Below are 24,161 nucleotides of genomic sequence, written 5' to 3'. Positions count from 1 at the left end.
TCTCCTGGAAGTCCCCTTTGCTCTGGTACTCAGAAATGCCCCCAACCCTGCCTGGGGCTGACTTCAATCTGTCTGTCCTAGGTGAGTTTATAAAGCATGTTCAGGAGCCACTGTTGGTGAGACTTGGCTTCTTTCTCTGCCAGGGGAACCCCCAGGCACCAGGAAGAAGCCCTAGATTGGAAGCAGGGAGAAAACTCACTTTGACAAAGTTGTGGCCTCTGGGCCAAACCCTAGTCATACACCATGACAGCTTGTCCTTCACTGCAGGAATTACTGTTATTATTTTTTATAAAATGAGTTTCAGAAGAAGTCAAGGTCTTATGGCTAGAAAGAGGCAGAGACAGGTTTTGACCATAGGCCTAAGTCCAGAATTTGTTCTCTTAACCCTCCCCCCATCCCCCCACCTGCACAATGAGATCTCAGTATCAGGGCCAGGCATTTCACACCCCTATGCACAGACCTGGAATCAGTTACTTTATTTTGACTTCCTGTTTCCTCCTTCCAAATCCCCCCTGCCTCTACTCTTTACCCTTCAATGTATCACACTATAGATATATTTTTCTAAAATGCAAATCCAATCATCACTGCCCACTTGAAACCCCATGATGGTTTCATATTGCACTTAGGATAAAGTGTAAACTGTTCCCAACTGAGTCTACTGTTCCCAACTTGTCTTTCCAACCTCATCCCTTCTCCCTTCCTCACCCCCACAGACATCCCCTTAAAGCGAGCACAAATTACTAGCTATACTTAAAACAGTTTCTTTTTTTTTTATAAATTAATTAATTTATTTTTGTCTGCATTCGGTCTTTGCTGTGTATGGGCTTTCTTTTTATTTTTATTTATTTATTTTAAAAATTATTTACTTATTTATTTTTGGCTGCGTTAGGTCTTCGTTACTAAGCGCGAGCTTTCTCTAGTTGCGGCGAATGGGGCTACTCTTTGTTGCATTGCGTGGGCTTCTCACTGCGTGGGCTTCTCACTGCGGTGGCTTCTCTTGCTGTGGGTCACGGGCTCTAGGCGTGCGGGCTCAGTAGTTGTGGCTCATGGGCTCTAGAGCGCAGGCTCAGCAGTTGTGGCGCACGGGCTTAGTTGCTCCACGGCATGTGGGATCTTCCCGGACCAGGGCTCGAACCCGTGTCCCCTGCACTGACAGGTGGATTCTTAACCACTGCACCACCAGGGAAGCGCTCAAACATTTTCTTGATAAAGTTTTGTTGAATGACTAGATTCCCACTGGGCTCTGCTTACCAGATAATCAAGCTCCCTCCTCCCCAGTCTCTCGCTGTTCTTCAAGCTCAGATCAAGTTTCTCCTCCTCAGGGAAGCCTTCATCCACCTTCTCAGGCCTCAGCGGCTAAAGCCAATGTCAGCTTCCTCCACTGAACACAGAGTACAGAGGTCTTTTCCCTTTTGATTTTTTTTTTTTTCCCTGCTGGGAAAGCAGGCAAATGTTAATAAAAGGTGAGGTGGAGGGGTAAGGGGTAGAGACTGCTGGGGTCTGCGGCCAACCAGATCTGTGGCTGATCTCTGCTACCCTAGCTTTGTGCCCAGGGACAAGATAAGCTCAACTTTCCCCAACTTCAGTTTCCTCATCTGAAAATGGTGAATGACAATACCCACCACAGAGTTGTTGACAGAATTGGACCTAAGGGGGACTTCCCTGATGGCACAGTGGTTAACAATCTGCCTGCTAATGTAGGGGACACGGGTTCGATCCCTGGTCTGGGAAGATCCCACATGCCATGGAGCAGCTAAGCCGGTGCGCCACAACTACTGAGCCTGCAAGCCACTACTGAGGCCGCGTGCCACAACTACTGAAGCCCGCGCACCTAGAGCCAGTGCTCCTCAACAACAGAAGCCACTGCAATGAGAAGCTCGCGCACCGCCATGAAGAGGGCCCCCGCACCCCCCCCCCCCCCCCCCCCCCCCCCCCCCCGCTCACTGCAACTAGAGAAAGCCTGGGCGCAGCAACGAAGACCCAACGCAGCCAAAAAATACATATAAATAAATAAATTTTAAAAAAAGAATTTGGACCTAAGGTATGTAAAGTACTGTTCCTAGCACTTAAATGTGAGCTATTCTTATTTTAATTACTCATAAAGAGACGTTGCTCCCAAGAACCCGATGAAATTCTCCAAGCACTGTCCATGGTATGTGGTTTCCCAGTTGCTCACTGGGTGGCCCCGAGAGCCATCGTTTTTTATTCCTGAGGCGCGCCAAGCCCCCTTTCTTCTCAGGGTAGTGCGGACGCCTTCCCAGACGGCCCCTTTCCTGGGCCCCAGGTCGTGCCGCCAGCGAAGCACCGGAGTAACCTCTGCCCCCCCAGCACCCCTCCCCCCGCCCCACCAACACGTACCTTATCCTCCTGCCTGGGTTCCCAGCTCCACCCACCGGCCCCTTGAGTCACGTCCTCCTAGGAAGCTGCCCCGCAGCGCCTCCCGCCGGTCGGACCTGGAGTGCCTGTTGGCCGCGGTAGGCCTGCGGCTGGCGGGGCTCGGCGGGTCCCGAGCCCACGTGCTCCCCGCCTCCGCCGCAAGGCGCCGCCCTCCCGCTGGGCGCAATCCGGACTACATTTCCCAGGGTGCACAGCGGCGGGGGCCTTGACTCGGCGGGGGCCTCGAGCGGCGCGTCGCTCCGCCGCCTGCTCGGGAGCACGCGGGCTGGCGAGAGGACAGGCAGGAGCGAAGACCCGGAGAGAGTTTCCGCGCAGTTCCGCCGGGCCGTGCTCGGCTGTGCCGTGCCGAGTCGGGCCAGGGCAGGCACGGGTTGGCGGGGTACGGCCTCTGAGTCGGCGGTGCCGGGGACAGGCGCTCGGGGCATCCCGCCCCTCTCTGAGGTCCCCGCCCCGTCCCGGCCGGGCCAGCTCGCCTGTCAGTCAGTGGGGCGGAGGCAGCGACGGTAGAGGGGCCGGAGTCGGGCACGGGGAAGAGCGCGGGCCAGGCCGAGCGGTGGGGACCTGCCCCTTAACTCCACGGACTCTTCGCCCCAGACTTGCGAAGCTGTACCCCCTGCGCTTCGTTGGACGCCTCCGTAACCCGCGAAGGGCTCTCTTCCCCCGTAGCCTCGCACCCCCGTGACCTCTTCCTAGGACCCGAGAGCTCACTCAGAAGAGGGTGTTGTGGGTACAGGCCATCGACCCTGTGACCCCTCACGGGCCAGGGCCTTGGTTTCCCTCAGGCCTCCCTCCCCTATGACTCCTCACCTCTCTCCCTCCTCATAGCTTCTGGGGACAGAGCCCTGACCTACCACCAGGACCCCTGCCTGCGAACTCCTCACTGACGGCTTCCTCCTAGGAGTCCCCCTCAGTGGGTCTCCTCCTAACAGCATCCCTTTTGGCCTCTGGCAAGCCCCCCCGCCAACCGAGGTGGGGAGGCCTCGGCAGCCATGCTCGCCCTGGGCCCCCTGTCACCCCACCACCCCCTGGGCACCGAAGCCGGAGTCTAGCAGGGGGCCAGCGGCCAAGAGGCTGGGGCAGGAGACAGGTCACGGTCCACCTCCCTGCTGGGGAGGGAGCAAAGATGGAGCGGCGGGAGGAGCAGCCGGGGGCTGCAGGGGCTGGAGCAGCACCAGCCTTGGACTTCACTGTGGAGAACGTGGAGAAGGTATGAGGGCCTTGGGGTGGGCACTCCAGTGACAGAGCAGAAGTTCTGGGGACTGACACTAATGCCAGAGACCAGGCTTGGGCTGGGTGCCCGTTGGGATGGTGCCTCCAGAGCACCTGGCATTTGCTGTCTCTCTAGGCAGGCAGGACAGCAATGTAATGGTGTCTTAATAGGCTATTTTGGGCTTTTCTTAGACATGGGTCCTCTGTGAATATTCTAGGGTCTTGGGGTGGTCCTTCCAGGGTGCTGATGGTTTAGACCTCCAGCCAGACTGGCTATTCTCCAGCTCCATGGGAACGGCATGAGCAGTGCAGTAAGAAACCAAGGACTCGGGAGACCTGCAGCTCAGTCTCCAGAAACCATAGTGATATTGAGCCATCCTGGACCTGTTTTGTTGAGCCAGGGGCTCAGAAAATAATCTGGAACTAAAACAATCTGGGTTATGTTTTCACTCTTCCTTGGAGAAGGGTCCTTCCTTTATTGGATGGAGGCCAGACCACTCCTGGGCAGGCAGGAGTAGGGTTGGCCCCCTTTGTTTTGTGCTGGGTCCAAGGAGCCTGGTCCTGCTGGCAGCTTCAGAGTTCTTCCCTACTCACCTGCCCACATGGCTTCCTGCCATGGCACTCCCAGTTTCCCCCACTGCCCAGTCCATCTTTTTTGAACTGCTTCTCTGTTTCTTTTCTGGGTTCTGCCCCCAGAGGCCTGGAATGCGGAAATGCATTTTCCCTGGGATGAATGGGGAGATGGGGCTACCTTGCTGGAAAGCAGAGAATGGTTGCAGATACTCGTTTGTTATTCTTGAGCCCCGTTTACCATACCCAATAGTGAGGATGTGTCTCTCTGCTTCTGTTCTCTGCCTGCCTCAGCATCCCTGAGGGTCCAAACAAGGGACAGTGGCCATAACTGGCTGTCAGGGATACAGGCAGGGCTAAGTCTACTTGGATGGAGCCTGCTTAGGGGGTGAGAGTCCTAGCCTCACTCTTCCACCCCCTGGGGCCGGGCAGTGTTGGCATGGTGGTGTACTGTTCCATGTGCTACCAGGGAGATAAACCACTGTTTTCTTACTGTGTGAAGTCCTTATGGAATTGGGACCCTGGGGATTTGGCTAGTTGAAAGCTCCAGGCTAGGCGTTTGCCAGGGCTGCAGGCCAAGACTTCTCTGGACCAGCTTTTTGGACCCTCTCGTGTGCTCTCTGAGGAGTGTTCTCACCCTCCTCTCCAGTTTGTCTCTGCCCTAGGGCTGCCTGGCAAAGCCTTAGTCCTGCTCAGATTTCACAATGGCTTTGGTGCCAGCATCTGGAGTGACCTAGGGATGATCCTGGGGGAGCTAAATGGAGCTGTTGGAGTAGATGAGAGCAGCTGTGCCTGAGAGGGTTGGGGGGGCCCCTCAGGCTGTTTCATACTCTTCTCAGGTTTAGCTTCTTCCCTGTGGAGCCATTCCTTCCACCTGGGCCTTGCCCTTTACTTCAGGTGCTTCCCCTCTGGAGAACTCAGCCTCCTCTTTTGCTGCTCTCCTGTGGAAGTTCATTTTCTGAACCCATAATGTTTTGCTATAAGGAGAAGAAATTATGGTAGAGTATGGGCAAAGTTCAGGCACTCAAGATATCAGCAGGACTCCAGGCCCAGGAAACACTGCAGAGCCCTGAGCTCTCCCTTCCTGCTCAGCCCCCCAGTCAGAAAGAGAGAGCAGTCTTGCAGGACCAGGTCCTGCTCTCTGTTCTGGGCTCTGGCAGGTTCCAGAGTAGCCAGCACCTGCTCAGTCCTGTGCTGTCCTGCAGGCGCTGCACCAGCTCTACTACGACCCCAACATTGAGAACAAGAACCTGGCTCAGAAGTGGCTGATGCAGGCCCAGGTCTCCCCACAGGCCTGGCACTTCAGCTGGCAGCTCCTGCAGCCCAACAAGGTGCCTGAGATCCAGTACTTTGGGGCCAGTGCCCTGCACATCAAGATCTCTCGCTACTGGAGTGACATCCCCACTGACCAGTATGAGAGTCTAAAGGCACAGCTCTTCACCCAGATCACCCGCTTTGCCAGTGGCTCCAAGATTGTGCTGACTCGGCTGTGCGTGGCACTGGCCTCGCTGGCTCTCAGCATGATGCCTGATGCTTGGCCATGTGCTGTGGCAGATATGGTACGGCTCTTCCAGGCTGAGGACTCACCAGTGGATGGCCAGGGCCGCTGCCTGGCCCTGCTAGAGCTGCTGACAGTGCTGCCCGAGGAGTTCCAGACCAGCCGCCTGCCCCAGTATCGCAAAAGCCTGGTGCGGGCCAGCCTGGCAGTGGAGTGCGGGGCTGTCTTCCCGCTGCTGGAGCAGCTGCTGCAGCAGCCCAGCTCACCCAGCTGTGTGCGTCAGAAGGTGCTCAAGTGCTTTTCCAGCTGGGTGCAGCTGGAGGTGCCCCTGCAGGACTGTGAGGCGCTCATTCAGGCTGCCTTCGCTGCTCTGCAGGACTCAGAGCTCTTCGACAGCAGCGTGGAGGCCATCGTCAATGCCATCTCGCAGCCTGATGCCCAGAGGTGAGCCAGTCCCCACCTTCCGGAGGTGGACAGTCTGCTTGGCCAGCCACGCATCCATCCATCCATTTGTTCAGTAAACACTAATTGAGTGCCTACTGCATGCTTGGTCCTATGCTAGAAATAGGTCCAATGCTGGAACCAAACAAGGCATGGTCCCTGTCCTTATGGTTCAGAGAGGGAGACAGACATCAGACAACTAACTATGTAATGAATTATTCCATGAAAATATTTGACTCTCCCTTCCCTTTCTCTCAGTCATGCAGTCACAAAGTTCTGGTGTTCTGCTTCTGACTATATTGTGTATCTGTTTTTTCCATTTCCACTACCACCACCCTGGTGTAAGCTGTCCTCACCTCTCTCCCCAGAATACTGAGGGGCTTCCTCACCAGTCCCCTGGTTTTCACACTTATACCCGTCATTGCCCACCCAGCACCCAGAGCAATCCTTTAAAAATGAGGATCTAATCTTTCCTTTCTGCTCAGAAATCTCCAGTGGGTCCTCACTGCTCTTAGGATAAAGTTCAGAATCCTCAACGTGATTCACAGGGGCACTGCACAACATGGCGTCCCCAGCCTTGTCTCGTACCGTGCTCCCTGCTTTCTTCACTCTCACACAATCGCTTCAGTTCTGTGAGTGTCCCAGGCTCCCTCTAGCCTCTGAACCATCACATGTACTTGTCACATCACTGCTGCCTCAGCTGAAACTTCGCTTCCTTAAGGAAGTCCTCATGATTTTTAAGACTCAGTTTGGTCTCTATTATTTTATCTTAGAGCTCCCAGTGTGTTTCCTTCTTAGCCCATAACACAGTTTCATTATAAATTAATGTACGTCTCCCCATTAGCCTCTCAGCATTGTGAGGACAGTCACTCTGTCGTTTTATTTTGTCACACTGCCTGGCAGCACTTGGTAGCATTCATTATTTTTTGAACGGATGAAAAGTAGGAGTTGCCTGAGTGGTGAGGGGTGGGGGTGGGGTAGGGAGAGGTTGGAAGGGGAGGGAGTGTTCCAGGCTTCGGGAGCTACAGCAGGTGCAAAGGCCTGTGGTGGGCAGCACCGCCATACATTACGCTCACCGGAAAAAGGTGAGTGTAATGAGATGCTTCTTCAGCGAGTGTTGCTTGAGCGTCTGTTTACGTGTGGGGCCCTGGGCTGAGCACAGGGAGCCTAAAGATGGGTTGCTTTCTGCAAGACAGGAGCTCACAATCTAGTGGACACTTGGGTGGGCAAGTAGAGCCTATGTGATGAACGCTCTAATGGAGGGAGCGAGTGGCTGTCAGAACCCAGAGGAGGCGTTTAACCCAGTCTGAGGGTTATGAAGGGCTTCCCAGAGAAGGTGACAATAGAGCTGTGCTTTGAAGGCTGTGTAACAGTTAGCCAGATGGAGGTGATGGATATGGGGAGGATCTTCCAGACAGATGGAAGAGCCCAAGCAAGGGAAGGGTGTGAGAGAGCCTGGTGAGTAGGTGTGATTAGACAACAGAGTATAAGGGCCAGTGGTAGGAGATCCAGGCCCAGATCATGCAAGACCTTGTTGGCCAGGCTTAAGATTTTGGTCTTCATCCTGAGGATGATGTAAATCTATTAAAGGATTGTAAGCAGAGAAAATGGCATGATGGCATTTTTGGTATAAGTTGGATTGGCCAGGGCAAGACTGGAGGCCTGACACTTAACATTTCAGAGAAGATGCTTTGGGAATGCTTGGCAGAACCAGAGGGGAGGATACCACTGAAAGAGATGGCCTGGGGAAGTGGTTGATAGTTCTAGCCTTGGCATTAGTCATGTCTGAGTTTGAATCCCAGAGGGTTCGCCTCCTAGATCTGAGACCTTGGGCAAACCACTTTTAAGCCTCAGTTTCTATCATCAGTAAAATGGGTGTGATCATATTACAGAGTTTAAGTAGGATAATGTGCCCAGGGCCTGCACCTGGTATTCTGTGGAGAATATTTTGGTATGAGGATTAAATAAGAGAATGTCTGTGAAAGGTTTAGCATGGTTCCTGGATACTCCATAAACGGCAGTGACTAGTATTTGGTATCATTATTGCATTGGCAGTTAGTACGAGCCCTTTCCCATGGCTTCTCTGGTTTTCCAACTTCAGGTGGGTACCAAGTCCCAGGTCAAGGCCTTTCTTGGCTGGCTGGGCTCAGACAGCTGGTGGCTGAGTGGAATTGGCAGGGCCAGTGCGTGGGTGATGTGGGGTGTCCTTGGATACACCCAGGTTTACCCGGCTAGCCAGTGTCTCGAGGGCTTTGGTAGGTAATTGATGCCTCTTCTCCTCTGAACGAATGAGCGAGCAAGGAGCCAGTGAGGGAACCTATAGCCTCCTGAGCGCCCATTGGCTGCAGCCCCCTTGGTTGCTTAGCAACTCTCCCCATTTTCTCAACTCTGCTCCCAGAGCTCTAATTGCAGGTCTGGGCTGAGCTCTGTGTGAGTGGCAGTCAAGGAGTCCCAGCAGCCCTGCCCCGGCAGCTCGAGCTGACCAACAGGAGCCAGGCCTTTTGAACCCAGGCTCAGCCATGGTGCTTAAAGACATCCGCTCTATCTTCCTCCCCCACACCTAGAAGCCTCAAGGCCTCAGGCCCGTGTCTGCTCACAGGTCTCAGGCACAGGTGCCCAGGTGGTAGGAAATCTATGCAAGAGTTTCCCCCATGGGTGGGCTGCATCCAGCCTGGAGTCAGTGTTGGGCCTTGCTCTGTCTAGTCTGTTTCCTAGCTTTGGCTTGAGAAAATCACCTTCAGTGGCTTTGACTTCTGGGTCATCCAGCCGCTACCTCCCCAGGTGTCCTGACATCAGCTCCCCTGGGCTGAGCCTGCACTCAAGTTACCATTTTCCCACCCCTCCACAGCTGCTGCTGCTTGCCTGGCTCTCTCTCCTTTGAAAAAAAATTTTTTTTTCCTGAGATTTGTTTTTAATCCTGGAAAAGCTTTTCACTGGGGGCTGGGGAAGGGAAAGAAGGTAAATTAGACAGGCTCTTGGGGGCTCCCATCAGTTAGAACTTGAGATATGGGCTGAGATCTCCATAGATCCTTTGGGGAAATTCAGGTTGGGCCTTGAAACAGAAGCAGATCTATAGCTGTGTAAGGAGCTGTCTTAGCCTGGAATCTGTCTCTAATTTGTTCTGTGACCTTGAGTAATACTCTGAGCTCTACTGGGCTCTCCTCTTTTATTTATCCTATTATGAGGTACAGATGAGACAAATTAAGAGCTTTCATTGAGTACCTACCGTGTACATGAAGTTTGAAGGTGTGAGGGAACCTTGGAATACAGTGGGGATGCTGTGAGTGTAGGGCACTACCTCCTGCCCCCATCTCAGCTACTGGGGAGTTTGCGGGCCATGGCCTTGGCCCTGCCCCTACTCATTGTGCCAGAGTCTGGTCTGAAGGTGCCCATTGTCTTGTGGTGCAGCCTGTGTCAGGGCCATGAGACTGAAGCTATCCCCACTGTCTCCAGGCAGCACCCTCTGGAGCTGTCTCTGGGCTGTGGGTACCCTGGTAGGGACGTCTTGTCCCACCAGAACCAGGATGTGGAGAAAGCCAACATCCTGGACTGGTTGCCTCTTGTCCTTCTCATCCTCCACCTAAGGTTATGGGGCTACCTCCGAGCAACCTGCTTGGGGCAAGTCCAGATAGAACTCCTTCTGGACCCTCAGCAACCCCTCCCCTCCATAGATTGCTATGGTGACTCTATGATTGACAGCAGAGGGATCCCCCCCTGAGAGTATCACTTCTCTGCTTAGTCTCATCTCCACAAAGCAGGTTTCTGGGAATGGAGCTAGCCTTCTCTCAGCCTTCTTTGTATACTCTGCTTCCTCTGCTGCTTCTTTAGGCATCATTGTGCTCTTTTCTCTCATTCAACACTTTCTTCTTGGGCAATTCTCATGTGCTGCCATTGCCGTTTGCTGATGTTTCCAAAATCTATGTCTCTTGCTCAAACCTCTCCATCGGGCTTCAGGTTTTTATCTCCAACTCTCTGGACACTTCTACCTGCCTATCTCACCAGGTACCTCTGATTCAACATGCCTAACACTGAACTTACCACCTTCTGGCCTCCCATTAAATTTATTACTGTCGCCCTCTACCCGCTCCTCCAGGTCTCAGTAAATACCTCCACCAAGGAGAGTTGTTCCTGACTCTTCCCCATCCTCATATCCCTGTTTTGCCTCTAAGCTCCCTCTGAGTCCATCATCTACTTCTCTCCCTTCCTTATTGCCACCAGAGTCCTTAGGAGTTAGGATTTGGTGGTAGGGGGTGGAATGGAAGGTGGAGGTTGATGCTCTTAGGATTGTTGCTGCCTTCTAAAGTCTTTAATGGGACTCCTAGCCTGTGTTACGTCTTCTGTCTCCCACCCTCGTTCAGTCTTCCCTGACACCGAGTGTATTAGTTTCCTAGAGTTGCCATAATAAAGTGCCACACACTGGCACACACAACAGAAATTTATTGTCTCACAGTTGTGGAGGTTAGAGGTCTGAAATCAAGGTGTCAGCTCCATCAGAAACCTGTGGGAGAATCCTTCCTTGCCACCTCCTAGCTTCTGGTGCTTTGCTGGCAATCTTTGGTGTTCTGCTCGGCTTGCAGCTGCATAATTCCAGCCTCTTCCTTTATCATCATATGTCATTCTCCCTATACGTCTCTGTCTTCACATGAATGTCTTTTAAGAACACCAGTCATATTGTATTAGGGCCACCCCCTACTCTGTGTTCTAATCTACAATGACCCTATTTCCAAATCAGGTCACATTCTGAGGTACTGGAGGTTAGGGCTTTAACACATCTTTCTGGGGGGGACACAGTTCAATTCATAACAGTCTGTTCTCTGGTCCCCCCAAATTTATGTCCTTCCTGCATGCAAAATGCATTCACCTCATCCCAACATCCCCAAAAGTCTTAACCCATTTCAGCATCAACTCTGAGTCTAACTGGAGGACACAAGTCCACCCATAACACTTACCTTCTCGTACTTCCTTCCCAGAATTCTTCTGGAAGTCTCTGACCTAAGGTTCTTCTCAAATTGGGCAGCATCAAACCTGCCGTGTAGGCCCTGACCTCTTTTTCACTTTGGGTTTGATGTGGGAAGGAAGGGGGGCTTTGATGGATGACAGGGAAATTGTGCCTTTCTCTTAAAGCTGGTGGGGGATGGGCAGACAGCTATGATGGGTCTCCTCACCTTATGCCTCCAGGTATGTGAACACACTCCTGAAACTCATCCCACTGGTACTGGGACTGCAGGATCAACTGCGACAGGCAGTGCAGAATGGGGACATGGAGACCTCCCACGGCATCTGTCGCATTGCTGTGGCCCTGGGCGAGAACCACTCCCGGTGAGGAGAGGGGCAGCTGGGGGTGGGATAGTAGGGCCCTCTAAGAAGTGGGGGAGGCGGAATGACCTCCCTATGTCTCCTCCCTCCCAGGGCCTTGCTGGACCAAGTGGAGCACTGGCAGAGCTTTCTGGCCCTTGTCAACATGATCATGTTCTGCACGGGCATCCCTGGCCACTTCCCTGTCAATGAGACCACCAGTTCCCTGACCCTCACCTTCTGGTACACGCTGCAGGTGTGTCATGTGACCTTCAGTAGGACTGGGCCATGATGGAAGAAGGTGGATCAGGGGCTTCTCTGGCTAACTCTCCTCCCTGGCTCTCTCAGGATGACATTCTGTCCTTTGAGGCAGAGAAGCAGGCTGTGTACCAGCAGGTATACCGGCCGGTCTACTTCCAGCTGGTAGATGTGCTTCTGCACAAGGCCCAGTTCCCTTCTGATGAAGAATATGGATTCTGGTCCTCAGATGAGAAGGAGCAGTTCCGAATTTACAGGTGATGGTAGCAGGCCAATCCTAGCTCTAAAGGGAGTCCTGAAATAATGAAGGCAATGAGGGGAGGGGCCCAAGGCCAGGCTCCCTGAATCCTGGGCCTCCTTTCTCTATAGGCACTTTGGCAGGGCTCTGAGGGAACTGGGGTGGGCTCCTGGGCTTGGGGGAAGCAGCCAGGCGGTGTATAAGACCTTTATCTGCTTCTCAGGGTGGACATCTCAGATACACTCATGTATGTCTATGAGATGCTGGGGGCCGAGCTGCTCAGCAACCTCTATGACAAGCTGGGCCGTTTGCTTACCAGCTCAGAGGAGCCCTACTCCTGGCAGGTACCTCCCCCGCCTGATTCCCTCAGCCCTGCCAGACCTGTCGCACCCTCCTCCTGAGCCAAGCCAGTGGCATCCTCTTTTCCCAGCACACAGAGGCCCTGCTCTATGGCTTCCAATCCATCGCGGAGACCATCGATGTCAACTATTCTGATGTGGTGCCCGGGCTTATTGGCCTCATCCCACGGATCAGCATCAGCAATGTGCAGCTGGCGGACACTGTCATGTTCACCATTGGTGAGACCTGGCACACACCCATGAGCACGTTCCTAGAGCCAAGGCACACATCCCCAGCCACAGCCAGCCTGCTGGGTCCTATCCAAAGTGGGAGACATACATGCCCACACACACAATCAGAACTGTAGCCAACTGACTGTCCTGGCATGTCTAGGGGTCCTTTCTACAGTGCACTGAGCTGCAGTTCAGTGAGGCTAGTTCACTGTCACTGAAATAGCAGCACTGGGCCTCTACTGCATAACTCCTTCCTGCTTCTCAGGTGTAAGGCTCATGTTTGAGCATGTGCGTGCGTGTTTGCCCATTCAGCCCTCTGAATGAGCAGCGCTCCATACAGGGGCTGCAACTCCACCCTGCCAGGAGCTCTGCCTGCCTCACAGGGACATGGTACACAGCCAGCCTGGCCTGCCTCAGATGTCTTGCCTTCTCCCTTCTTCCCCCAGGAGCTCTGTCTGAATGGCTGGCTGACCACCCCGTCATGATCAACAGCGTTCTACCCTTAGTACTGCATGCCCTAGGCAATCCCGAGCTCTCTATCTCTTCTGTGTCCACCCTCAAGAAGATCTGCCGAGAATGCAAGTATGACCTGCCGCCCTATGCTGCCAACATCGTGGCTGTCTCCCAGGTACGCGGGGACCCTGGGTGTGTAGCTGGGCCTCAGGGCACACTCTGCCCTGTGCTGACACCATATTCCTTCTTTTTTTCCCCAGGATGTGCTGATGAAACAGATCCATAAGGTGAGTTCAAAAGTTTCTAAGGGGATCCTTGGGGTATTGTGGGGAGCTGTAGAAATCCCATCTTCTGCCTTTGCGCCTTATTCTCTGTTCTCAGAACCTTCCCCAAGAGGTTCATTCTTCCCACCCACAACCAGGTGTGTCTGGGACTGACCCTCGATGTTCTGCCCCACAGACGAGCCAGTGCATGTGGCTGATGCAGGCACTGGGCTTCCTGCTGTCGGCCCTGCAAGTGGAGGAGATCCTTAAAAACCTGCACTCGCTCATCTCACCGTATATCCAGCAGCTGGAGAAGCTGGCAGAGGAGATAGTGAGTGAGCTGGTGTGCGCGCGTGTGCGTGTGCATGCGTGTGTGTGTGCGTGTGTGTGACTGGGGAGCAGCAGTGGGACTATGGGACTTCCCTTCGTGTTGGCTGTGACTGCTGAGGGGTGGGGCTTGAGCTGGCAGTCAGGGCTGGGAGACCCAGAGCTTGGTTCCCTTCTCCCTGTAGCCTAATCCCTCCAACAAGCTGGCCATTGTCCACATCTTGGGGCTTCTCTCCAACCTCTTCACCACGCTGGACGTCAGTCATCATGAAGATGATCATGAAGGCTCTGAGCTCCGGAAGCTGCCAGTGCCGCAGGGACCCAACCCTGTGGGTGATGTTGTCATTGCTATTGCCCCCCCCAACCCTGTGATAATGTCATAGTCACCCCTGAACTCTACGGGTAATATTGTCATTGTGTCCCTGGCCCCATGGGGCATGATGCATTTGGTCCTCTGACCCTGTGAATGACCCTACCATTGCCCCTTACTCTGTAGGGAGTGATGTCATTGTCTCAGTCCTGTGGGTGATGTTGTCTTTGTCCTCCCCACCTGGAGTGGTGGTATAGTGTTTCCTTCTCCCCATGGGGGACACCGACGTTATCCTACAACCCCAAAGTGATGTAATTTTGGACCCCTGTTTAACCTCCAACTCTGTGAGGCCTTCTACTTCAGCATTCGCTGTCCCCTATGGGCACTCCACATGTAATAGTTCTTGCCTTTGAATTGCTCCTAGTCTAGAAGAAATACATGTAAACAGATTGTCACAGAGCAGTGTGATAAGTACTGCAGTAGGCTCGGGCACAAAAGGGATTGGGATGACCACTTACAAGCTGTTTGGTCTGGGGCAAGCCTCAGCTTCCCATTCAAAACTATGAACATCAAGATATCTGGTGCTAAAAAAAAAAAAAGATATCTGGTGCTCATCTCATAGAACTGTGCTGAACAGCCGGGGTGGTCTTGATTGAAAGTACTTTGCATACCATAAAGCTCTGTACAGATGTGAGGGACTGCCTTGGTCATTGTTCCAAGTATCCCCTCCAGGGTTTCTCCTGGAGAAAAGGAAGCCACAGTATCCTGGTCTCTGTACTCAACTCCCCACCCCAGTTTCAGTTACCCTTTTGGCTCCAGACCAAACCGAGGCCACTGTCCTCCCACAGAGCCCCTTCTCCTATGGTAGTCATCATCCTGCCTTCCCTCACCTCCCAGGACCTCAGGCTGCTCTCTGCTCCACCATAAGTTGCCCATATCTGCGCATCCCCTGGGGCTCTCTACCCTAAGCCTATCTGGGTGAGACAGCATCTCTGCTTCTTCAGGGGCTAGCCCATAAGCATTTGGCACTAAAATACTTTTACTGAGCAGAAGTAGATAAGGAGTGACTTTTTTAAAAGGTTATCTTTTGAAGCACTTGTAATATGCCCGCTTTGCAGTTTGAGGCTTCCTCTAAGGTGATCCCCAGAATTCAGGGTATCCTCTTTCATTCATGGGGATTCAGCAAAGCATTCCTGCCCCCAGGGTCCCTTGCACTGAGTCCTCAATGGGCAGTCTGGGGCAATAGATTCGAACTCCTGGCCTACTTCCAGCTACTGAGTAGTCCTTCTTGGGTGGGTAAGAGAGGTAGTGGGGGCACCTCACTTCTTCCTTTGTCTTCAGGTGGTGGTGGTACTGCAACAGGTCTTCCAGCTTATCCAGAAGGTGCTGAGCAAATGGCTGAATGATGCCCAGGTGGTGGAGGTGAGTCCTGACCCTTGCCATCAGCCCCTGTGGTGACTTCTCAGAGGTGGAGCAGGAAGAAGGTGTTGCCGCCCCACCTCGGCTTGAGATGACCTGGAGGAAGTAAAGGAGATGAATCCTGCCCCATAGACACAGGGATTCTCTGGGGAAGACATTCAGAGCTTCCCAGCATCACAAGAAGCGCTCGACCCCAGGACTGTGACGCTGGGGCTGAGTGACAGGGATCCATTTTAGCGTCAGACACCTGCTTTTGTTCTGTTCATTTCAGAAGTTTCTCACCACTGTTGCTCTCTGAAAGGCAATGGTGAGGATGTAAGTAGCAAGAGTTAAGTTACAAATTTCCATCCTCAGCCCCTCTGAGAAGGGTCTTTTAGCCTCCTGCCTTCCAGGGTGAGGGTCAGACTAGCCTACCTTCCTTGGTTCGCAGAGCCAGGCAGGGCTTGTAGGTAAGGGCCCATTTTTAGGCCTCCTCTGTGCAGGGCCTCAGTTCTGCTCCAGCCAATGGTGACCTGCTGACCAAGGCCCCTTTGCTTTCTTCCCAGGCGGTGTGCGCTATCTTCGAGAAGTCAGTTAAGACGCTGCTGGACGACTTTGCCCCTATGGTGCCACAGCTGTGTGAGATGCTGGGTCGGATGTACAGCACCATCCCTCAGGCCTCCGCTCTTGACCTCACTCGACAGGTGGGCCTTCTGGTGGATGCAGCAGTGTTTGGGATGTCATCCCAGGCAGAGATCTGACGCAGGGGTTGGGCGGGTGGGTAGAGTGGGGTGGATGGCTTCTCTGGCAGGGGTTCTCACCTGCATCCCAGGGATGTTGGCCTGTCCTGGTGGGCCAGGGCCTCAGCTGACCGGCATTCCCTGCTTTGTTGTAGCTGGTCCACATCTTTGCTCATGAGCCTGCCCACTTTCCCCCAATCGAGGCCCTCTTCCTGCTCGTCACCTCCGTCACACTCACCCTCTTCCAGCAAGGTAGGTCCTGACCAGGGTCTCTGCTGCTGCCGCCACTGCCACTGCCTCTGCTTCCCCACCTGGGGAGCCAAAGCTGCCCACTCTGTTCTCCTCTCTCCCCTGAGTTGCACCTGGGACTTGATGGGAAACTAACGGGATCAAGCACAGCACAATTGTCACCTTACAGATAGTGGACAAGAGAGTGAATGATGTCTTCTACTGGCCTGCTGGACTCAGGGCCAGTCTGGATGTGGGGGAAGATGGGGCTGGAAGCTCTGAGGGACTTGGGGCACCAGGCTGACTCCATTTCCTTTGGGATAGAATGAAAAGCGGAGAGAGCGTGGCTTCGAAGTCAGATAGACCTAGATTCTAAGCTCATCACCACCAACTAGTTGTGTGACCTTGGGCAAGTCACTTACCTTTTCAGAGCCTTCATTCCCATATCTGTGAAATGGAGATTTTCAGATACTCGATAGGATTGTTACAGGTATTAAAGTAGCATCTTTTGGGCCCTTGGCTTGGGGTTTTTGCACACGATGTACTCAGTGATTGCTGGTTCCTTTCCCTACATTGAGACTTATTCCTTTCTAGGCCAAAATCCTTTGGCTGTGGTCCCAGTGCCCCATTCACTGCGGCCCTCTGCCTGAGAGAAGTTGGGAGCAGGGGGCTCCAGGCTTCTCCTGCTGCCTAACCCAGGCTTCTCACTCAGAAAGGAAACAGTGTTGTTCCTCCAGCCTCCTGAGTTTTGCCTGGATTTGTGGTCACAGGTTTGAGGCTCACCAGGAGTCTCAGCTGGAGCTAGAGCACTCTCTGCTTCTGTCCTCGGTGTCTGGTCCCATGATGCTGGCCTCTGCTCTGGTGGGCCATGGGTAGTTTCCAAAGTGGGGAGAAACCTGAGCCAGAAACCCAGATGTGGTCATCCTCAGCGCCACCTCTCCCCCTCCTCATATCCAGCTGGGGACAGGTCGTGGTGGTCCTTCAGCCTGCCCACTTCTCCGCACCCTCTACGGCCACTGCTCCAGTGTACGGTGCCATCTGGATCAGCTCAGCAATCTTCTAACTGGTTTCCCTGACATCTGCCCTTCTCCAATTCATTCTGCACCATGCAGCTGTAATATTTTTTATAAGACACAAATCTGAGCATTTTCCCTCCCTGGCTTAAAGCCCTTCTGTTGCTCCCCATCACTGTGGGGTCATCGTCCCACTGCCCTCCACATGATATAGCTCCTGCCTACTTCTCAATGTCCATTCCTGAATGGCTCCAGCAGTTCAGCCATCCTGATTTTTCCTCACTGTGTCCCGTTTGATCCCTATGCCTTGCTCCTCTGCCTGGATTGCCCTGTGCCCTTTACTGGGTGAGCTCTCGCCCCTCCCTGCCTTACCCATGCATCAGTCCTCGGAAGCTCCTCTGAGGCAGAGCTGGGTGCTTCTGACCTTGTGCCAAGACTGCATCGGGCATGCACTGCTGATACAGCACTGATCACACTCAGTAAGCAGCTCCCATGTCTCTCTCCCTTCCTGGACTAAGCCCCTCAAGGGCAGGCTTGGCTCTCTTCCCTCTGCGTCCGTCAGAACAAGGCCAGCATAGAGTAGGCACCAGACGCTGTTGAAGAAAGGAGGACGAGGGCTCCTTGCCCTTGGAGCCTTTCTTCCTCACTGTCCGGCCCACCTCTAGCAGGGTGGCTGCTGAACGCCAGACCTGCCGTCTGCAGGGCGACCCAGGCATGGGGCACACCGGGCTTCGTTTTCCAAGACTTGAGTAACTTGGGGCGCAAATGTGGAAGGGATGTGCTTTATCAGTGGCTCCTCACAGCCCGAAGGAAGCAGGGGAGAGATTATTATCAACTTGACAGTCGGGGAAACCGAGCGTCTGTGGCTTGCGCAAGATCACACAGCTGCTTAGTGGTGTCTCAGGCAGGGGTTCCCGCAGCACCTCCTCCTGAGAGTGGAGCGGCGGGCAGGACCTCCAGGTGCACGCCTCGTCCGTGCCGCAGGTGTCCTCAGAACTGGAAGCAGAGTAGTGTCCAACATCCTGTCTGTTGGGCTTGTTGGTTGTCTTACAGGACAGGATGGTCCCCTCACCTGCTATGCTGTCCCAGCCTTGCCGTACTTTCCTCGGGCTCTGCCCTCCCACCACACCGTGGGGTGACTGGTTTCCCTCTTTCCTCGTGCGTCCAGATGGTGGGAGCTGGTGGTCAGCCCTGAGCCTGGCTCTCTGCTGGGTCTGTGTCCATGTGGAGGGGCTTTGTGGGTGGGGTTCTCATTTTTGGCCTCATGATGCAGTTCCCTCCCCTAGGCCTTGCAGTGGCTTGCCTGGCCATCCCCACAGCATATGGGGCACTGCAGTACCCAAGAAGGAGTCTTCTGGTTTAAGAGAACCCAACAGATTCCTTTCTTTGGCTAAACCAAGAGCCCTAAGGCCGTGGAAGGGAGGGGGCGCCTGCTCAGACCATGATACACAGCCCTTTCCAGGGCCTTCAGCCAGGCCTCCAAAGGCGGTACCAAGGACCGACCTCCCACCAGCCCTGCCCTCCTCTTTGATGGCTAGTGATGGGGAGGTATGTGCTAGGAAGCAGTGTAGGGCCACTGCAGCGTGCCAGAGGCCACAGCAAGAGTCTGGGGGCTGTTTGTCCAGCTACATGGTGGCCAGCGTTGCTCGAGCATCGCAGGGTCACTTGGGGACTGACCTGAGGAGGAGCGGGGAGTAGGTGGAAGGCCCCTCGGGAGGGAGCTGGGGCAGACCGTCCTTCACTTTGCCGTCTCTTTCTGTTGGGCTTCTCCCAGTTCATGGTTTTTGTATGTTTTGTTTCTTTATCTTGCTTCCTGCTGCTCATGTGCCCCCACGCTGTCTCCCTGCAGGCTCTCAGTCCCACATAACTATATGAGGTTGAGTTGCTGTTTGTATAATTTTTTCTTAAGTTCCATCTTTATTATATTTTAGGGCCCAGGGATCATCCTGATATTGTTGATTCATTTATGCAACTCCTGGCACAGGTGTGTTTTAGTTTTATTCATTCACGTTCTGTTCTCTCTCTTTCTCTTTCTCTTATGTTGAAATTCAATTTAAGCCTATTTTTAGCTTTCTGTTGACAAATTTTTTTTTTCTGTTCAGTTGAATAGAGTTTCTTCATCTGTTTCCGTGGAAGTTGACAACCCAACATCCTCCTTTAGTGCCCCTTTGCCTCAACTAGCTCAGTCCTCCACAGAGACCAGGGAGAGGCTGATCCCAAAGGGAGGGAGCTGGGCTGGCCTGGCGGGTGGGGAAGGGAGGGGGTGGTAACTGTGCCCAGCAGCTCCTGTGGGGCTGGGGTGGCCGAGGAGTTCAGGGGCAGGACCGGAGTTGAAGGGCCTGGGGTTCATTGTCCCCGTGCTCCTGCCGGGAACTGCCTGCCTCAGTGCCCCCAGCCTGCTCTCGAGAGGTAGGCTGGGAGGAGCTCCGAGGGAGGGGCCGAGCTGAATGTGCTGCGGTGGAGCCCAGAGCTTGGCTGTCGCTGGGCTGTCAGACAGATCCTGCTGCTGCTGGGAGGTGGGGTGCTGGCTTCATTGTGAGATGCATCTGGTGTGTAAGTGTGTCAGACCTTACTTGTATGTTTTGAGTTTGGTTTGGGAAGGGAGCAGAAATCACGTGGCTGCCGTAAGTAGTACGTGTATTGTGTTGAGTGTCGGGATAACTGTGTAGTTGAAGTGTGGGCCTGGGCATTGTTGCGTGTTGTGTGTTGATGTGCGTTAGGCATTGATGGAGTTTGAATATTGATGCGTGTTGGAGGCGTGTGTGTTGGGCTGTGGGAGTGCGTGTTATGGAGGGTAGGCGTAAGTACGGTAGTGGTGTGTCTGTATTAGGGGTTGTATGTTTGAGAAGATATATGTGTCGGGCTGTGGGAATGTGGGGTTAGTATGATGGGGGGTTCTATGTGTCAGAAAGTTCCTGTGAGTTGGGGGTTCCCATGGGTTGTGGTAAATGATGTGTTTCTTTGCTTAATCACTACACAAATATTTTTTGAGTGTTTAATACGTGCTTGGTAGTCTGCTAGGTGCTGAGAATATAATGGTGAGCAAAAGCAGCCACAGTTCTTACTCTCTTAGAACTTACAGTCAGGTGGAGGGGGCACAGGAGGAGTGGGAATGGGCGGTGTGTCCTGGGCCTGGGTGGACGTGTGTGAGGGTATCCATGAGGGTGCATCTTTGGGGTGAGGGCATTTGAGTACGTATTTGTGCCTGTGCGTGGGGAGAGTGCACGTGCTGGGAAACCGGGTGGAACGAGGGTGTGGGCGTGTGGACATGGTTTGGGGACGTGGGGGGGGTGGGATGTGAATATGTAGTGAGGGTGTGTAGCAAATGTGGGAGAGTGGTGTGTACAAGGGATGTGATAGAGGTGTGTGATAGAGGGTCAGTAGGGCGTTTCAAGTGAGGGTGCATGTGGGGCTGTGTGCACAAGAGTAAACATGGGGGAGTGGAAGGTATGTGAGGACTGAAGGGTTAGGGGTCGATGTGGTACGCATTGGGGGGCTACTGGGGAACAGCAGTGCTTGATGACTGTGGGAGCTGTGCAGAGCATCTCCTGTGACCTGAGGATGTACCAGTCATGCCCTGGTACCACTTGGGGTGGGCTCTCGGCCCCTATACTCTGTCCACTCCCCCTGACATGGCAGCCCTGGCTCCTGGGCTGGGTATAGAGGAGAAGGGCCTGGACACAGGGTATCCTGGGTGAAAGGTGGGGCTGTGGCTCCCAGGCTCCTGCCCTGCTTTTCCTCTTCCTAAGCTGGAGAGTGTCTGAGGAATGCAGGCAGGACGTAGGAGGGGGGCTATTAGACTGGGCTCCATGTCCAGCTGCCATCTCTTCTTCCTGCTGCCCTGTTAACAAATCCAGGGGGCCTCAACTGCCTCTGTGAATCAGAGTGAAGTCACTGCTGGCAACCTGGAGCCTGCAGGAGGTCTGGCCCTGATGGTGGGAGGTGGGGAGTGAGGTGTTTGATTAGGGGTGACTTGGGACCCAAACTTTTGCATTATGACTCCCAACCTCTCTCATATACCTGTGCGTTCATGTACACATACATGTACGTAGCATCCCTTGGCTGCTCCCCTCCTGACCTACTGAGCTCTGGAGTGGTCTGGGTACCCCCAGAGACGGCTGGGTGGCTGGTGTTGACAGCCTCTACTTGCGGTGTGTGAACTTGGGGTCTGGGTGGCAGGTGAGTGGGGGGATGGTTCTTGGAGTTGGCTGGGCTGGGCTTACCAGCTCCACCTCCTGCAGGCTCTGAAGCGGAAGCCAGATTTGTTCCTGTGTGAACGATTGGATGTCAAAGCTGTGTTCCAGTGTGGTAAGTGGGGCCAGGTGGACAGGTGGGCCTGGGGCCCCTTCGGGAGGATCCTTGACACCCATCTGATCTGCCTCTGCCTTTCCCACAGCTGTGCTGGCCCTCAAGTTCCCCGAAGCACCTACTGTCAAGGCCTCCTGTGGCTTCTTTGTGAGTCCCATGCTGACCCCTAACCCCCCACCACCCCTATGCCTAGCACACCCTGCCCAGGACTCTAGAGGGTAGGGGTGTGGTGTGCAGGTCTTGTCTCCAGGGGGACAGGAGAAAGAGCTGGGGCTGACGGGCCTCTCCATCCTCTGTAGACAGAGCTGCTGCCTCGGTGTGGGGAAGTAGGACCTGTGGGAAAGGTGGTACAGGAGGATGGCTGTATGCTGCTCATAGCAGTGCTGGAGGTGAGATGGAGCCAGGTGTGGGGGGGTTGATGGGGGTTGGGTGGCCCTCACTGTTGGGGCAGCTGCCTTCCTGGGGAGCTTGAGCCTTGGTTCCCTAAGCTCTTGTTTCTCTGTCAAGTCAGTGGCTGGAAGTTGTTGGGTTTCTGTGAGGATCAGCTGGCTCTTGAAAAGCAGCGCTCACCTGTCATATGCACTTTGGCTGAGGAACTGTCCGGGAGTGGGTGGGTGTGGCTAGGCACCCTTGCTGCAGAAGGGGCAAGGCCCTGGTGTGCTGAGAACCCGTCTCCCTCAGGCCATTGGGGGCCAGGCCTCCCGCAGCCTCATGGACTGCTTTGCCGACATCCTATTTGCTCTGAACAAACACTGCTTCAGCCTCCTGAGCGTGTGGATCAAGGAGGCACTTCAGTCACCTGGTTTTCCCTCTGCCCGCCTCAGCCCTGAACAGAAGGACACCTTCAGCCAACAGATCCTTCGGTGAGCAGAGCTGGCAGGGCCTGGGCTCGGGTCAGGGGGCAGAGGAGGCATGGTGGATGGTGCTAACTTGCTCTCTCTTCTCTTCTTCAGCGAGCGAGTAAACAAGAGGCGGGTGAAGGAGATGGTGAAGGAGTTCACACTGCTGTGCCGGGGGCTACATGGCACAGATTACACAGCTGACTACTGAGGGGCGCCCCCGTCCCACCCACACCTCCTCCTCACCCCTTCCTATCCCCAAAGAGTAAACTTGAACCTTCACTGCACTGCTGTGTCTGCTTCCTTTCCACTGCCACCACCACCTAACTGGGCGACCTCAGAAGACCTGGGGGAAGGATGGGAGGATGCTTGGACCCAGGCCTTGGTAGGGTGTGGTGGGGCCAACCTCTCGCTCCTGGGGTGGAAGGGGCACTGCTATAGCCAAGCCGCCTAGGCTGGAGCCATTCCAGATACTGCGGATGCCCTTGGGGTAGGTGGGGACTGCAGTAGTGTCAGCAACCCCCCCCGATTAAATTAGTCCCAACGTTTATGCATGCATACATTTACTTAATCAGCAGTGCTGAGTACTAGGCCCCTAATGCTGCCATGCCTTGTTCTGTCTGAACGAAAGCTGATCTAGTCCATAGCTACCATGCTAACTAAGCTGGGAGAATGGGACCAGTGAGGAAGGCTGCATGAAGGAAGTTTCATTTCTGAAGGGAACGGGAGGCTTCCTAGGTAGAGGACTTGGGGCCTTGGGCTGGCAGTGAGGTGAGGCTGGGCTCATTTGGGAGGGAAGAAATGGAGAGTGGCTTTGAATTCCAGGGTGTGTTTCTTGTGTGGGGTTATTGAGGCACCCAGACTTGCACTTGGTTGAGAAGAGGTATAGAAAGCGGGGCTGAGTATGTGGGGGAGGAGATATGGTGGACCCCAGAGGAAGAGGAAGGCAGGCCCTAGTGTTGTCTGCAAACCCATAGCTCCCCAACTCTATGGTACCTGACCAGCACGTGATGGTCAGGGTTTGGTCAGGACCAAGGATAGCTCCCGGCCTGCTGTTGCTCTCCTCCCTTAGCAGGGTTCCCTCCCTTTCTGTCTCAGCCATAGTTCCACCCTGGCTGCGTCTCAGGCACCCCAGCCATCTCCTCAGTAAGATCGCAAGAGCAGGATTGGGTTCTCCTGACTCCCAGCCCTGAGCCATGCGTCTCCTTGGAAGTGTTAGGAGAACTGGTTACTCCCATTGTCTCACTTTTTCTCCTGTTCTTTTCCCAACCTCTGCGCAAATTCTGTGTCCTCCATTCTTCATCCTCATTCAATCTCTTCCCACACCAGCCAGCGTCAGCCCCCCTTTCATGTCATCCCCTGAGATCACTCTGTCCCCTTTCCTTTACCCCTCCTCCATCCCATTCTCACCTTACTCTTGATTTTTCACTTCTGGAGTATGTAGAGATGTTTCACATACCTTCTGTCCTTTTCTCCTACGACATAGCACCCAAGTGTCTTCCTCCCTGCTGCCATGATCAAATGTAGCATATATAACCTGGGAAAATGAGGGGTCTAAGGAACAGCTTCTGAAATCAGACCTGGGTACAGATGGTGCCACTGATTTGCTGTATCTTATTAGCAGTTAGCCTCTTTGAGCCTCCGTTTCCTCATCTGCAAAATGCGACAGCTCTTACTCCAAAGACTGAACTCTGTAGTACCTGGTGAACAATTAGTGCTCAGTGTTTGCTTGATTGAGACGGCCGTGAGGATAGTAGTGGATTCTTCCAGTACATGTGCTATGCAAAGGACTACTTTATGAAGT

General features: G+C 54.0%; 1 protein-coding gene across 1 annotated transcript; it reads left to right on the top strand.

Annotated features, from left to right (window-relative positions):
• The first annotated feature begins 2,817 nt into the window (after positions 1-2,817).
• IPO13 (importin 13) lies at positions 2,818-22,644 on the top strand. The gene is made up of 20 exons (XM_029230844.1): positions 2,818-3,604; positions 5,382-6,118; positions 11,294-11,434; positions 11,525-11,666; positions 11,759-11,925; positions 12,130-12,250; positions 12,337-12,484; positions 12,925-13,106; positions 13,192-13,218; positions 13,391-13,525; positions 13,707-13,850; positions 15,173-15,253; positions 15,796-15,933; positions 16,125-16,221; positions 19,142-19,194; positions 21,452-21,518; positions 21,607-21,665; positions 21,818-21,907; positions 22,200-22,381; positions 22,472-22,644. Exons 1-20 carry the CDS (start codon positions 3,521-3,523, stop codon positions 22,566-22,568), a joined length of 2,892 nt encoding a protein of 963 aa, XP_029086677.1. The 5' UTR covers positions 2,818-3,520; the 3' UTR covers positions 22,569-22,644.
• The last annotated feature ends 1,517 nt before the right edge of the window (positions 22,645-24,161 follow it).

Source organism: Monodon monoceros, unplaced genomic scaffold (assembly GCF_005190385.1).
Source record: "Monodon monoceros isolate NGI ecotype Baffin Bay Population unplaced genomic scaffold, NGI_Narwhal_1 Super_Scaffold_18, whole genome shotgun sequence".
NCBI lineage: Eukaryota > Metazoa > Chordata > Mammalia > Artiodactyla > Monodontidae > Monodon > Monodon monoceros.
Note: the sequence above shows the minus strand (reverse complement) of the source record. Positions and strands in the feature narration are given on the sequence as shown.